Here is a 14,692-nt window from a genome sequence, read left to right on the forward strand (position 1 = left end):
GCACGTACTTTCTATAAGTGTCTGGAATGGCGGCCCCAAATCTGGGTCCTACACTATGGTCAGATTGGATCAGGGAGTCCGGCCGGCCTCCTACACTATGAGGGGCAATCGGAGGACCAGCCTTTCCCACAATGCCGCGGCGCCTTCTTGCCGAGGCCAACCGAGACCTCGCGAGAGTACCCCGGCGCCCGTTGCGGCCCGGACTCAGAGCACCACGCCTTCCCCAGCCTAGGAAAGGCCCACCCCGATTCCCCACCGGCCTTCCCGTTGCGCTCGGCTCTCGGGTTGGCTGATGGAGTCGGGTCAGTTTTATCCTAGCTAGAAAGCGGTTCGAAAACTAGTTCCTCTTCTGGTCCCTCCTCCGAAGCCTGCGGATTGGACAGCTGAGTCAGATGTCACGCGCCTCCGCGGCAGAGCGAACGAGCCAATCAGGAGCTTGGCGTATTTTACAAACTGGGGAAGTAGCAGCTGCAGAATCCCAGAAAAGTCGGGGGAAAAGCGAAGAAAGTAGAGGCGACCCAGAAGGTTTTCCGGGAAGGTGTGGCGGAGTAATTCTGGGGGGGATGAGGCTGCGGGGGCTCATCGGGAGGAGAGTACTTCGCGGTCCTGGGGGAAAGAGCAGGCTCGCGGTGGCAGCCAAAAGTGCGGGCTTCTGGGCGCATGGATTGGGGCGGTGGTGGAAGTATAAGGGATGGCAGAACTCTTACCCCAGAACTGTTTGGTTTGACCCCGATCCTGCCTGCCTTCTTCCCGGTCTCAGTTGTAGCCGCCATGACCACCCTACAAGCCAAGAAGGATCCCCTCCTCCGGGGTGTATCTCCCACTCCTAGCAAGATTCCGGTTCGCTCTCAGAGACGCCTGCCTTTCCCCACAGTCAAATCGTGCGTCCTGGATCAGGAGAATCAAGATCCAAGGGTAAGAGGGCACTGGCAGGTGAAGAGAGTGGTTACTAGGAAGCAACACACACTAGCACTGCACCCCAAAGCTGAATCCCAGTTTTTTGTCCTCCCCTTCCCCTAGAGATTGGTGCAGAAGCCACCGCTCAGTATTCAACGTTCCCTCGTTGACTCAGCAGGCCCCAGGTTGAAAACCACGAATCAAACAGAGAAATCACAAAGATCGATGGGTCTCACTCAGCTCCGGAACCCCTTGGAAGAGCTTAGACCTAGCCCTCGGGGACAAAATGTGGGTCCTGGGCCCCCTCCCCAGACAGGTACCTATTGGAGTTCTTGGTTGAATGGGAATGGGAAGGGCCCTGTGGGATTTGGGGTCTTTGCACTCCCCCTGGTCTCCTGATTACTCGAAAAGATTCCTGGTTCCTGCTCCAGGAAAGCTCCTTACTTTTAGAAGCTCTCTCCTTCTTTCAGCAAATTGACCTCTTCTGAAGTCTTTTCCCATTCCCCCAGACACAGTTAATTACTCTGTGTTCTAATACTTTTTAATATTTCTTTTATAATGTGTCCATACTTTGACTTGAGCCTGTTACCTCTCAATAGTTTAATGATACCTTCTTAATGATTAAGGGCTTTTTCTTATTTATCTTTGACCCCAGAACTTAGAAGAGTATCTCGTGTAAAGTTCTATAAACATTTGGTGAGGTGGTTCAATCTTCTGACTCTCTTTTGTTTACTCTTGCCCATCAGGTTGTCTATGCTAGGGTCCCTGGCCTTTCAGCCTCCCATTCTTGTTCCTTCTCACCTTTTCTTCTCCTCTAACTTTCCAGAGGCTCCAGGAGCCATAGAGTTTGTGACTGACCCTGCAGCTTTGGCCACCATCCTGTCAGGTGAGGGGGTGAAGAGCTGTCCCTTGGGGCGCCAGTCCAGTCTGGCACAGAGAGTACTGGTTCGAGGGAGCCAGGGAGACACAACCCGGAGGGGCCAGGTAATGAGAGGATGTAAGATAAGGCTGAGGTGGGCTGAGGAGAGAATCCTCAACTAGTTTTGATAGTTTCTGTTGGTATTCCCAGGGTGCTCGGGCTTCTGCATACTTAGCTCCCAGGACCCCCATCCACCGACTAGACCCTGCCAGGGCTTCCTGCTTCTCAAGGCTAGAGGGACCAGGACCCCGAGGCCGGACTTTGTGTTCCCAGAGACTTGAGGCTTTGGTGAGTGACCTTGAAGGGGTGATGCTCAGTGTTCTGGGAGTCCCTCCTAGAGATGAAGCTGGGCCCTGGAAGAGAAGGTGTCTCACGATAGGCCAAGGGATTCTGTTACGGAATATGGGGTTGGTGGTGAGGCCTGAAGCTTTAGGTCCAGCTCTGACTCTGCTTTCATCTCTTGCTCCTATGGATCAGATTCCACCTTCAGGACCTTCCTTTCACCCCTCCACCCGTCCCAGTTTACAGGAGCTAAGAAGACAGACAGGTGGCAGCTGCCGGTGAGAAGGAGGGGGTATGGGAGAAGGTCATATGGAAAAGAATGAACCACTTATCAGTGTCTGAGGCAGGGGTCCCACTGAACTGGGGCCTTCCACTAGCTTTGGGACCCATCGTCATCCTAGGAGGGAATGGGGGAAACCTGTGGCTGCCCAGGTTGAGCCTTTGGAATAGGGTTCAGGCCTTCATAATCAGACTTTAGTATGACATGGAAAAAGAGAAGGATAGAAAGGTAAGGTCCTGTTTGTTTTGGCTAGAACATAGACTGTGGCAATATGGGATTGGGTTTAATTCCTAACCCTTACCACTACTATTTGAGCAAGCTTGCCCTAATCTCTCTGAGCTTTGGTTTCTTTTTCTGTCAAATGAGGATAGTGTTTGTACCATAATTGGAGGTTGCTGTGAGAATGAAATAAGATGATGTTTATAAAGCACATGCCAGGCTCAATGACTGCTATTATCCTTATTGTCATCAGAACTTCTGTAAACCAGGCCTCGGAATTGCACCTGGAAACCCCGATGCAGGCAGGTGAGTGTGTCTGGCACTGGGGAGAGAATGGGGTAGGTGGGCTGCCTGCAGCAGGGAAAAAGAGAAATAAGAGAAAGCTCAGCAGTCTTAGGGACTGAGGTGAGGTGAGGAAGTGGGGAGGCAGGGAGACTAGGTCAGAAGGAGAGGAAAGCGGAAGATATAGATCAGTGATAGAGTTCTTGCCTAGCATTCATGAGGCACTGGATTTATCCTCTGCACTGCAAAAAAATAAAAATAAAGAAGGAGGAAGAGAGCTGGATATGGTGGTATATGCCACCAGCTACTCAGGGAGCCTGAGGGAGGATTGCCAATTCAAGGCCAGCCTGGATAACTTAGCTGAGTTTCTATCTTCAAAAATAAATAAAAAAATAAAAAAAACTAGAAATGAGCCTACCTTTCAATCCCAAGTACAGAAAGAAAGGAGGGACTGACTTTCTGGATGGGCCAGGGGTTGACTGATCCAAATATACTGTGTCCCCATTTCTACCCTCTCCCTTGACACTTCTGCAATATTGACTTTCCACTCTTTGTTCTTTCCTCAGCCCCTACCACCCTTACCATTTCCCCAGCCCACTCAGTGTTCAGATTGCTAAGTGCTTATCAAGGTAGTTTTAGGCTCTCAGATGATGCTGCATAGATTCTTGCCTCTGAAGGGCAAATGGGAGCAGTTAAACTGGTGTACCTTCGTCAGAGGCTACTAAGCCTATGCCAGATTTTCATGCATGTTTCTAGATAATATAGCAAATTTCCTGTCTTCTTGCTTCCTCTCTCTAAAGGAGAACATGAAGTCATTCCTAACTCAGATGAAGAAGGAGGAACTCTCCTGGGTCAGGCCCAGCGAGTACCATTAAGAGCAACCCGAGAGATGATACACATCAAGGTGAGATGGGACCCTCCTGGGCAGGGAGTACTGGAGATGCTTGGGGAATTTCACTACAATGGCTAAAATTGAGGACTGTGGGTGAAGCCAGGCAGTTTTAGGCCTCAGCATGCTCTTAGGTCTGAACTGGCCCCAAATGGGCCCAAGCCCTCTCCAGAGTAGGACTGACCTACCTCCTTTTACCAGGTGTCTGGGGCCTAGGGTGGAAGTCACAGATTGTGTCACCTTCAGATTAGTGCTGAGGCCAAGACAGAGCTGATACTTGTCATCCCTTCATTCCACAGACATTTACTGACCAGCTACTGAGTGCGGGCTCTGTACTATGCTGTGGACATACATATTCTAGAAGGGGGAGAGAAAAAATAAGCACATATGTAAAATGTATAGGATGTTAGATGGCGATGTTCTCTGTAAAAAAAGTAATAAGGCACTAGCCAGGCGTGGCAGCACACACTTATAATCCCAGTGACTTGGGGGGCTGAGACAGGAGGATAGCAAATTTGAGGCCAGCCTCAACAACTTAGCAAGCCCCTAAGCAATTTAGTGAGACCTTGTCTCAAAAATAAAAAAAAAAAAATAAAAAGTGTTGGTTATGTGGCTTAGTGGTAAAGTACCTGGGTTAAATTCCTGGTATCCAAAAAAAGGGCACTGGGGGCTGGGAATGTGTCTTAGTGGTAGAATGCTTGCCTAGCATGTGGGGCACTGGGTTAGATTCTTAGCACCATATAAAAATGAATAAAATAAAGATAATTGAAAAAAAAAAAAAAGCACTGAAGGGACATTCAGATTGAGGGAGTTGATATAACAATTTAAAGTAGATTGGGCAGAGGACTCTCTTGGAGAAGATGATGTTTAAGTGAAGACCAGGAATTGAGGGCATGAGCCATACAGATATCTAGGGGAGAACATTCTAGGCCAAGAGGGCTGTAGATATAAAGGCCCTGAGGAGAAAATATGCCTAGTGTTTGCAGAAAAGAGAGCAGTCAAATGAAGCAGAGTAAGGAGAGATAAGGTAACAGCAGTAACAGGATTAGATTAGGTAAGGACTTAGAAACAGTGCCAACTCTTGGCTTTTACTTCGAATGAGTGGAAAACCATGGAAGAAGAAATGAATAAGGGGATGACATGATTTGACTTCAGTCTTAAAAAAAAAATCACACTGGCTGCTGCAGTGAGAATAAGACAAGAAGACAAAGGGGAAAGAGATCACTGTCTACTTTTTTCTTCTCCACAGGACAGCTGTGATGCCCACCTGATGTCCTCTCCTGCCCAGTCCATGCCTGGCCGTGTGGTGCCACCTTCTGTCACTGGCCCATCACCCTTTGGACAGGCTCAGCGTGTACCCTCTCCTGCCCTTCCAGCTCTGGTTTGTATCAACAGCTCTGGAGGCTGGGCAAGGCAGAATAATCTGGCTGGAGATATTATTAGGTGTAGGTTTTATTCCTGCTCAGCCACCCACTTCTCTCCCCAGACTTCACATTCATTGTTTCGTCGCCTCGCCATTCGACCCAAAACCCAATTCACACCCATCCCAACAGCCCCCAGAGTTCATCAGGTAAGAGGGCAGGGAAGGTAGTTAGCATAGACCAAGGTTGAGGAAGGAGGGAGATGGATGGGTACAGGGAGAATTAAGACAGAGGCAAGGGCCCCATCTGTGGGTCCTGGGCTTTGCTGACATCTCATTCCTGTCACAGGCCCGATGGTTGAGTGGCCTGTCCCCTCAGTCCTGCCCTGAAGAACCTGCCCTGCCCTGGGTAAGTATCAGAAGTCTTTCCATGCTAAGAGCCTGGAAAGAGGCTCTTAGTCTCAATGTCCCATTGACTTGGAGGCCTGGCAGTTGAGGCCAGTGTGCTGTCTTCAGAAGCTGCCTACCTCTACATCTCTCCCTGCTTCTCTCCTGCACCTCCTAGCTAGGTCCAGGACCTCTCAATTAGGAACTTGATCCCTTCCACCCCAATATAGGACTCAGACTGATTTTCCTGCCCCCACTTGGGTTCCTCACCTGTCCCCTTTCCACTTGTGGCAGGAGCAGATTGCAGTACGGTTGTTTGATCAGGACAGTTGTATAAGGTTGCAGGAGGAACCTGGGAAACCACCTGTGGCAAGTCCTTCTGGACTCTACCCCAACAGGACCCTCAACCTCCAAGAGCTAAAGATGCAGGTGGGCCTGTGAAGACAACAGTTTGATGACTGTTGGGCAGGAAGAGAGCTGGGAAAGGGGATTTGGGAGGAGAAGGGTAGAGAACTGTGGGTAGAATGTGAACCTGCTTCTTAGTATCACTCTGGGGCATTCTCTCCCACCATAGCGCATCAATATCCTGCAGCAGTTGTTGCGACAGGAAGTAGAAGGACTAGCAGTGGGCAAGTACACCTCTTTTAATGGATCCTCCTCTTCAGATATTGCTGAACTTCAGCCCCTGCTGGATGAGATTTCTAGAACTCTGAATGCCCCAGAGCATAAGTCTGGGGCTTCCCACCTTCCTGCATTATCACAACATTCTGGGATTCCAGAGCCCATTCTTTCAGAGGAGTGTGAGGAACCACAGCCCTGCCCTGGGACAGAGCCTGAGGTGGCACAGCCCTGCCCACCAACAGAGCCAGGCCCCCCAGAGTCCTGCTCCAGGACTGAACTAGAGATACCAGAGTCTTTCTCCCAGGAACAGCCTGAGATACCAGAGCTGCACCTTCCAGCAGAGCCTGGACCCTTTCAGCCTATCCCCCAGGGGCAGACTGGACCCCCAGAGACTTGCCCTAGGGTAGAGCTGGAGGCTTCAGAGGTCTGCTCCCTGGAACCTGGAAGCCCAGAGTCCAGCCCATGGCCCTGCTGCAGTCAGGGGGCTCCTGCAACCACCAGCCTGACCTTCTCTTCTCAACGTCCACTTTGTGCCAGCCTCCCTATCCGTTCACTGCAGTCTCTGAGGCCCCTGACAGGCCAAGCAGGTAAGGAGTTGACTGGGAAGAGGTGTGATCAAAGGAGGTTCTGTCTCTTACTGGCAGTGGCCCTGCCCCACACCCCATGATGCTATGCTGTTTTTCTTGCAATGCTTTCCCACCTGTCCTCGCCTGGCTCCCTCTGAAAGAAGGGAGGAACCGCCCCTCTAAAATTGTTCCCCTAACTGACTTGGCCCTTGTGGGAGGGGAAAGGGCAGTATATGGTGGGGGTTTAGGACTCCAGAGCCTTCTCTAAACTCATCATGACTCTCAGACCCCAGCAGCCTGGCCCCTCGCACACTCGCCCTGAGGCAGCGCCTCAAAGCATGTCTCACCGCCATTCACTGCTCTCATGAGACTCGCCTGGATGATGAATGTGCCTTCTACACCAGCCGAGACCCTCCCCCAGGACCCACCCGGGTCTGCACAAATCCTGTAGCCACATGGCTTGAGTGGCAGGATGCCCTGGTGAGCCTACCTACAGTCCATGGCCATGCTGTGTTTGCATAGCAAACCTGTGGAAAGTCAATGGGTGGCAGCAGGAACCCACCTTGGCTCCTTTTCTGAGGCAATGGGAATATAACAGAGTCTCTCTCTCTCTGCAGTGTTTCATTCCAGTTGATTCTGCAGCCCCTCAGGGCTCTCCATCATGAGGCCCCTGCCTCCACCCACTCCAGTTCTGCCAACTTCACCCCCCTTTCCTTAAGCCCTTATTTATTGTTGGTCTGCCCATGGGATTGGGAACCAACATGCTTTTGTCTTTCAATAAAGTTTCTAAAATGTCCAAATATCCAGCTAGTGAGTTTTTAGTGTCCAAATGGGGCAACCACTGCTGTTGCTCTCCAGTTGCCCACATGGTGGCAGTATGCTATAGCTTAGAGGATGGAAGCCAGCTTGGAGGGAGGAAGCTTTCCAACTCCTACTCAGACAGCCCCCTCAGCAAGCTCAGTTTGTGAGCAGCTTCAGAATCATCTCTTTGAGCCTTGAGATCAGTTCCAATTCTAAGAGCAGTCTGTTATTCCCTCATCTCCCAGAACCTCTCTGCTGGAACTCTCTCACCATCCCTTGCAGTGGGCTGCACTATACTCCCAGATATTCAGGAGGCTGACGCAGGGGGATTGCTTGAGCCCAGGAGCTGAAAATCAGCCTGGACAACATAGTAAGACCCTGTCTCAAATAACAACAAAACCAGCTCTCTTCCTGCCCAGAAGGGCAGGAGCACTACACCCAGATCTTTAGAATTCTCCCTTGTTAGCATCATTCTGACTGCTTATCACTCAGGCCTACAGAGGCAGGCCCCAAAATTCTCCTGGAGCTGATAATTCCTCTTTCCTTTCCACAGCAGAATAGAAGCCTGGGCTGTCTTCCTCTTTGTCTCTCTCACAGGCAGACCTTGCCAGGAATAACTAATCCTTTGCCTCTGACAGATTGACACTGGTAGGGTTGGAGTCCTTTTTGGGGGGCAGGGAAGGGGCACTTCCCCCTCACTCTGCACCAAGTTAAACAGCCACACACAATCCCCCAACCTTACTTTATTGGAAGAGGCAACAGCAGGTGTAGCCTCAGGGCCTAGCCCTGAGAGGGGTAGAATGGGGACTGTACAAAATGAATTTTAAATGTGAGGAAAGAATTCACTGGTTCCTCCAGTTAACAGGAAGGCTGCCAAAGCTGGAGCCTGAAAATGAAGATGAGAGAGGAGGAGGTGGCATGGCAAGAGAAAACTCATTATTGAGGACCAGCCCCTATCCTGTTCTAGCATCTCCTCTCACCTAGAGGGGTTCCAGTTTGTTCTTTCCCTCCCAAGCTGACAGGGCTTCCCTTCCACTATCTGGGCTTCTGAGCTTCGCTAGTGAGGCTTCCCCCCAGCTGCCAGCAGAGAGGAGAGGGCCAACACCTCCCAGATTCACTGGCACACATGTGGATGGGGGTGGTCCCTCCCTGAGCTGCTTAGCTCCTCCTCTAGCCGGGCCTCCTCCCCTCCCCAGCCATGTGGACCCTCAATCCCCAAAAGTCCGCCTATTTAGGCCATCTAGGGGAGCAGGATGGTCTGCCCTGCTGGGGCCAGGTTCTCAAAGGTTAGGGTGGTGCCTTGGGTAGGACCCCAGGAGGTGAGTGAGAGAGAGTGAAAGGGCAAGCCAAGCGATGGAGGGCGCGGGGGATGGTGCCCGGCTCAGTCCGGGTAGATGATGAAGCCCGAGAAGGTGCTGTATTTATTGGTGTTGCCACCGTGGACCTTCCCGCCGTCCAGTTTGATGAAGACCTCGTCACCCACATCCAGGTGCAGAATGACGCTGTTGCTGGCATAGTCGTAGTTCTGGTCCGCATCCTGAGCAATGGCACTGGCCCGGACCTAACCAGGAAAGAGAGGGAAACCACCTATTCAAGCTGTGCAGAGCTAGGGTGTCCAGGGGTCAGACGCAGTGGTTGCTGCTTGGCATTGGAAAGCCGTGGGAGGGCAGCCGGGTGTGGGTGTAGGGAAGGGCAAGGATAGGACATCACTGGGCTGGCTTCTCAGGCTCTGCCATTCCTTAGCTGTGACTCGGGGAATACATCAGGCCTTCTCTGGGCCTCAATTTGAACTGTAAATTGGGGGTAGTAATAGAACCTACCTCATGAAATTATTGGAATTTAAGGAGTTACATGAGTCTATTCAGTGGTCATGAGTGGTTTGCATATAGAAAATGTTAAATAGGGTTTGCTATTATTATTCTCATTTAAAAAATAAAATCAACCTGCTGGATAATTTATAAGATTCTGTGCCGGTTCAGACCTCCTGTTAGTCCTAAATTTGTGTTTTCTTCGGCGCTGGAGCATTAGGTGTGTCTCCGTGTGTGCCACAGGGTGCGGGCTCTGGGAAGATGCACTGCTGTGTTCTGGCCTCTGGGGCGCGGGTTTCCCAGTGGAGCGCCAGCTGGTGTCCCAACGTGGGGGGTCAACTTCAGCGGGAACGGGGAGCCTAGCCTCTCCTCTGGCCTCAAGGCAGTCGCCTCCAGCAGCCATACCCCTCCCCATTCCCCCTCTTTCAGTCCCACCGGGGCTGGTTATTAACTCATTAATTATTCATCATTATTCTAATCATTATTTACCATCCCCAGGGCCGCAGCGCCCGCGCCGGCCGCAGAATACAGAGTGGGAACCATGCGGCTCCCGCCCCCTCTGAAACCAACACACTCTAAATACACACTTGCCCCCTGGACCTTCTCCTAGACAGCCGGCATAGACCAAGCATGCCTACTTGGTGCCAAATGCAGATAGACGCCATCACCCTACTCACACCTTCAGATGCCCCACCCCCAAACACACTCAAACATGCACACATTCACATTTCCTTACACCTGTCCATTGCCTCTCCCACACAGAGCCGCACATGCACTCCCAATCCCTTTCCTTGTGTTCCTGGGGAGGTCCTGTGGGGGACACTCCAAAGCAGGAGTGGGAGGTTGCTAGTGGTGGTGTCCTCTTGGGTGGGAGGGCACTGAACTGTTTGCAGAGTCAAGGGTTTAGATTGAGCCCCTAGAAGCAGGCCTACTAACCCCCTTCAGTGGGGCATTCAGAGGTTACCACTCAGCCCAATCTCCCCTTTGACCTGAATCACCCAAGCAGCTCCCTCCACCCCAGCCGGTGGCCTCTTTCCAGCTTTGTGTGTCTAGAGCTGAGTCCTTGGGACTATTTTTCCAAACCAAGGTGGCGATGACTCTGACTGCCCACAGGGGCAGCAAGCATTTTGGGGCCTAGAACTGGGCCATAGTCCAAGGCCTCATTTTCCCCTATTTCTTGCCTCCTTTCTCCTCCAAATCCTTCCACCGCTTAGTTGGTCCCTGGGCTGTCAGACCATGTCCCATCTATGCCTGAAAACATTCAGTATTAGCTGAGGGCAACAAGTCTGTCCTTGGCCCCAGATTCTGGGGTGAGCAATAGAAATCTGACAAGTAAGCAAGCATTTCCTTCCTTCCTTCCTTCCTTTCCTTTTCTTCTCTTTTCTTTCCCTTTCTTTTCTTTCTCTCTCTCCCCACCCTCACACACACACCTTTTCGTTGAAATTCTAAACCAAATGACCCCACAAGAACTAGCTGCCAACTGCCCACTGCCTGAGACACGGATTCCATTCTAATTTCAAAGAGCCAGATACCAGGTAGTTCACCCTTCACCAGGGCTGGAAGACACAAAGGCTAGGAAGGCTGCCTTCAAGAGTGAAGGCAGCTCAAGACAGGACTTAAAAAGAGGCTAAATGGTAGGGTATGACACCAAAAACGTTTGGTGTGGTTGCCTATAGCTGGTGTGTGAGATCACTGCTGCAGAGACATTAAGCTTTGAATCCTGAGTTCCAATTCGAACACCATTCCTAACACCCTGTGAGACCTTGGGCTGGTGATTTTCTTTCGCTGGCCCCCAATTACTCTTTGGCTAAATGACCTATTTATAAGTTCTTGGTAGTCTGGCGTTCCTGGATTCCCTGTTGCTGTTTGGGGAAGAAGCTAAGTTGTAGTAAGAGTGCATGCAGATTTAGGAAGCTACCAGTCAGATATGAGAGCAGGTAGGAGAAAGGCATCTCACCTGTCCATTCTTCATCAAATCGGCCCACATGCTGGTGCCGTCGCCGCCGCGCATGAGCACGTGGTAAGCAAAAAAGTAGACGCCAGGCATGGGGCAGGTGAACTTGCCGCTGGCCGCCTCATAAGCGTTGCCCACGTTGGTCACCACGTCGTCAAAGCGCAGTACCTCATAACCCTCATGAGGCCGCCGAAGGCCCGCATAGAAGGCAATTCTAGGAACGTAGCCGGCGGGGGGCACTGCCCCGCCGGGGCCTGGTCCTGGAGGGCCCGGGGGACCAGGCCTGCCTGGCTCTCCCGGGGGCCCTCTGGGACCTGGGGGTCCTGGGGGTCCCCGCAAGCCTGCCTTCCCGCGCCGACCCGCCTCTCCCTTGGCACCTGGGGGAAAGGGCGGCACGGAAGCGGAAGCGCCGTCGGATCCCGATCCTCGGGACCCGTGCGGGTCACACACCATGCGGCAGCGACCCAACATTTCATAGTGCGCCGGCCCGCGGGAGCTGTGCACCAGCAGCGGGATGGCCACCAGTAGCAGTAGCACCATGGCCACCCCGACGGCCGCGCCTGCCACCCGCTTGCGGCGGCTTAGCCGCGATGCGGCCAGGGCCAGCAAATCCTCCTCACTTTTGGGCGCAATGGCGGCGGAGGCCCGGGGCTCTCCGCGGGCCCAGGAGGCTGTGGTCCGGCTCGGGTCTGGGTCTGTATCCCCCCGACGGTTGCGCCCGGCCCCCCGGTCCCTGTGGGCGCCCGCCGCAACGGTGCCGTTCCCCAAACCGTCGGTTAAAGCAGAAGTCCCCCAGTGGGATGGGCAAGGGGCAGCTCCGGACTTCTCAGAACCCGTGGTTTTCTATTACCCTCCGGTGCAGTCTTAAGGATCCGGGACGCCTGAGATCCACGGCTTCTTGGACGGCTGGTTTCTTACAGGTCTAGGATACCTGCTCTTCAAAGAGCTGCTTTCTCACGGATGGCGGTGTCTAGGTCCCAAGCTACCCATAGGAATCGCTTCTGGCTGGAGCGGGGACTACTCCCCGCGCTCCGGACGTCCCGGGCTCTGAGCCGAGGGTGGCGCCCACTGGACGCGACCTTCTACGTTTTGCGCTTTACCTCTTGCAGAGCACTCATCCGCCCTCTTCCTCCAGCCACGGCCACAGCCCTTGCTAGAGCCCTGGCCTGGCGTCTCTCTCCTGCAAACGCTCTCCCTCTCTGCGTCCCTAACCTTCCTCCCCTTCTTCCCCCGGCGGCAGTGCGGGTGGTGTGAGTCGCTGCGCGGCGGGAGCTACTATAAGCGGCCGAAGGCGGAGCGACCCCTGGCGCCCAGAGTGGGAAGCGCGGGGGCGGGGCAGGCAGGGCTGCTTCACGCAACCCCTCACACACATTCAGGGTCCCCCTCTTCCCTGTCCCTACGTTCCTGGCTAGCTTTGAGGGTTCGGCAGGGATTCCTGGGCACCGACCTTATCCTTACTTTCACCCTCTACCGGGAGTTTGGCATTCTCAGAGCCCCGAAAAAAGCCAGAAACAGCGATGGGATTAAACAGGGGTCAAGATAGAAACACAGAAACGATAGAGAGGTGGATTGCGTTTCTTTTAAAAAGGCGGCGAGAGGGGTATCACCAACAAACGGAAAACAAAACAAGAAAAGCGAGGAAAGAAATTCGCCACTATATACCTCTCCATGACCTCAAGCGAATACTGGGTGTTAACAAACGGTAAAGGGTTCAACTGGATACTTGTTGGCCTGAACTGGAAAAGGAAAAATTCCAACCATTCCCACCCTGACCCCTGGGGTTAGAGGCGCTACGCAGTAGAGGAGGGGAGCAGGGCAGAGGGAAACAGATGAGCCTGGGGGAGCCAGCGAGCAACCGACAGAAAAGCAGAGAAGGAGCGACAGAGAAATCAAAGAGACAGAAAGCCAGATAGAGACATAGAGACAGAGACAAAGCTACGAAAAGAGACTAACTGACAGCTCCAGAGGGGGAGAGGGAGAGACAGAGACAGAGAGAGAGAGACAGGAGCTGAGACAGGTTGACAGATCCAGAGAGAAATGTAAATGGCGCGCTGCAGAGAGACACCCAGGTCCGTGTTCGGACTCCAATGTGACATATCAACTGTGGGGAAGACGAGGGGGCGGGGCTGTTCTGCCAGCCCAGCGGTAGGCTCTGGGCCTGTGCATTGTGATAGTGCGCTGGAAAGTGTGGAGGTGGCCACGGAATCCTGGCCTTGTGTGTTCCTGGGTGAGTGGAATTGTGGATTGTGTTGAGTCTTTGTGTATGTGTGCCTGAGGGCTGTTTGAAGGGAGGTATTTGTATTTGTCTCCCTCTTAGCTCCTAAATTTGGGACCCTTCAAATGACATTTTTCCTATCTCAGGACTGAAAAGTAGGGAGTCTCCTAGGAAGAAAGTCAGAATGTAGGTCTAGTCCCACTTGCTCTACCCAACCCAGCTCAACTCTACCTCTGCCCTAGTCTCAGAGTTGTTCAGCCCCAGAAGTCTTAGCCACCTCCTCCTTCCCCAAATGTCTGCTGTCCAAGGAAACCCAGAGAAGTTAGACCCCAATAATGGGTGTTTGATTGGTTACACAAATTAACACAACTGAAATGTAGATTAGAAGCTAGGCAACCTAAGGGGTGACTGTGTCTGCTTTCAGGGTGACCAAGAGGAAAAAAACTACTTGAGAGGTCAGTGTTCAAAGAGAAAGATATTAGCTGTACCCTTTCCTAAGGCCTGGCCCCTCTGGGGACCCCAGACCAGAGGCTAGAAGAGGGGGTTCTAGGACCGACAAAAGTGGGGTTGTTTGGAGACCCTGAAGTTCCACAGAGGCAAAGGTCTCTTAGAGACTAGAGTAAACCAGGAGAGAGTTACTGGAATATGTTGGATAAAATGGAGGGGACAAGCTACACTAGGGCCCAGTTGTTGGGTAGAATGTAATTTCTTCATTCCTCCTTTCCTGTACTTCTTCCTTGCAAGTCCCCCACACCACCTCATAATGATGCTGAGGCTGGGCCTGTGTTGTGGATGGGGGGAGGTCCCTATGTGGCTGAAAGGATTGGAAGAGAAAGGATTGACAATCAGCGGGGGAAGGGCCTTCTCCTCCAACCATAAATACAAATTTTATTCAAGGTCTTTGTCGCCATTTGTCTGCCTCGGTGGGGGCTGAGGGCCGTTGGTCCCATGCATGTCTAATTCCAGATCTGCTCCCCCAGGCTGGATGATGGATGGATCAGAGACAGCAGGCCTGGGCTCACACCATCCTCCCCTGCCTCGGCCTCAGGTCCCATCCACACCAAGTCCTGTCACCTCTCTTCTTCCTCCTTATCCCTACCTCCCTTCCACTTGCTAGAGGCCTTGTCTGCCCAGACCTGCTCCCCACCCCACTTATTCCACTCCCTTATGCCCCCTTATGAGCCCCTCACCGCAGACTCTTTCAGGTGCCAG

The 14,692-nt window shown here is 52.6% G+C and overlaps 2 protein-coding genes across 10 annotated transcripts; one reads left to right on the top strand and one right to left on the bottom strand.

Annotated features, from left to right (window-relative positions):
- The first annotated feature begins 204 nt into the window (after nt 1-204).
- Nucleotides 205-7,492, top strand: TROAP (trophinin associated protein). Of its 9 annotated transcripts, none has more exons than XM_079140472.1 (15): nt 205-302; nt 761-915; nt 1,021-1,213; nt 1,724-1,881; nt 1,967-2,104; nt 2,294-2,376; nt 2,851-2,903; nt 3,680-3,783; nt 5,018-5,149; nt 5,255-5,338; nt 5,478-5,537; nt 5,810-5,944; nt 6,090-6,723; nt 6,989-7,182; nt 7,320-7,492. In XM_079140472.1, exons 1-15 carry the CDS (start codon nt 293-295, stop codon nt 7,365-7,367), a joined length of 2,181 nt encoding a protein of 726 aa, XP_078996598.1. In that variant the 5' UTR covers nt 205-292; the 3' UTR covers nt 7,368-7,492. The 9 variants fall into 9 exon arrangements, with proteins under 9 accessions (XP_078996598.1, XP_078996600.1, XP_078996599.1 ...); XM_079140474.1 differs by lacking the exon at nt 205-302 and adding an exon at nt 386-548; XM_079140473.1 differs by lacking the exon at nt 205-302 and adding an exon at nt 386-538.
- A 747-nt stretch (nt 7,493-8,239) lies between these two features.
- On the bottom strand, nt 8,240-12,504 carry C1QL4 (complement C1q like 4). Its single transcript, XM_079141528.1, has 2 exons — nt 11,269-12,504; nt 8,240-9,064 (listed from the first exon to the last, which is right to left on the bottom strand). The coding sequence occupies exons 1-2, from the start codon at nt 11,803-11,805 to the stop codon at nt 8,885-8,887; spliced, it is 717 nt and encodes a 238-aa protein (XP_078997654.1). The 5' UTR covers nt 11,806-12,504; the 3' UTR covers nt 8,240-8,884.
- Nucleotides 12,505-14,692: the final 2,188 nt, after the last annotated feature.

The sequence above is a fragment of the Sciurus vulgaris genome (assembly GCF_902686455.1).
Source record: "Sciurus vulgaris genome assembly, chromosome: 5".
Lineage (NCBI taxonomy): Eukaryota > Metazoa > Chordata > Mammalia > Rodentia > Sciuridae > Sciurus > Sciurus vulgaris.

Excerpts from the sequence above, each read along its gene's own strand:
- TROAP (XM_079140470.1), top strand. The coding sequence starts at position 661 with ATGGATTGGGGCGGTGGTGGAAGTATAAGGGATGGCAGAACTCTTACC. Across the intron at positions 1,882-1,966 it reads ACACAACCCGGAGGGGCCAG|GGTGCTCGGGCTTCTGCATA; the intron begins GTAATGAGAGGA and ends TGGTATTCCCAG. Across the intron at positions 2,105-2,293 it reads CCCAGAGACTTGAGGCTTTG|ATTCCACCTTCAGGACCTTC; the intron begins GTGAGTGACCTT and ends CCTATGGATCAG.
- C1QL4 (XM_079141528.1), bottom strand. The coding sequence starts at position 11,805 with ATGGTGCTACTGCTACTGGTGGCCATCCCGCTGCTGGTGCACAGCTCC. Across the intron at positions 9,065-11,268 it reads ATTTGATGAAGAATGGACAG|GTCCGGGCCAGTGCCATTGC; the intron begins GTGAGATGCCTT and ends TTTCCTGGTTAG.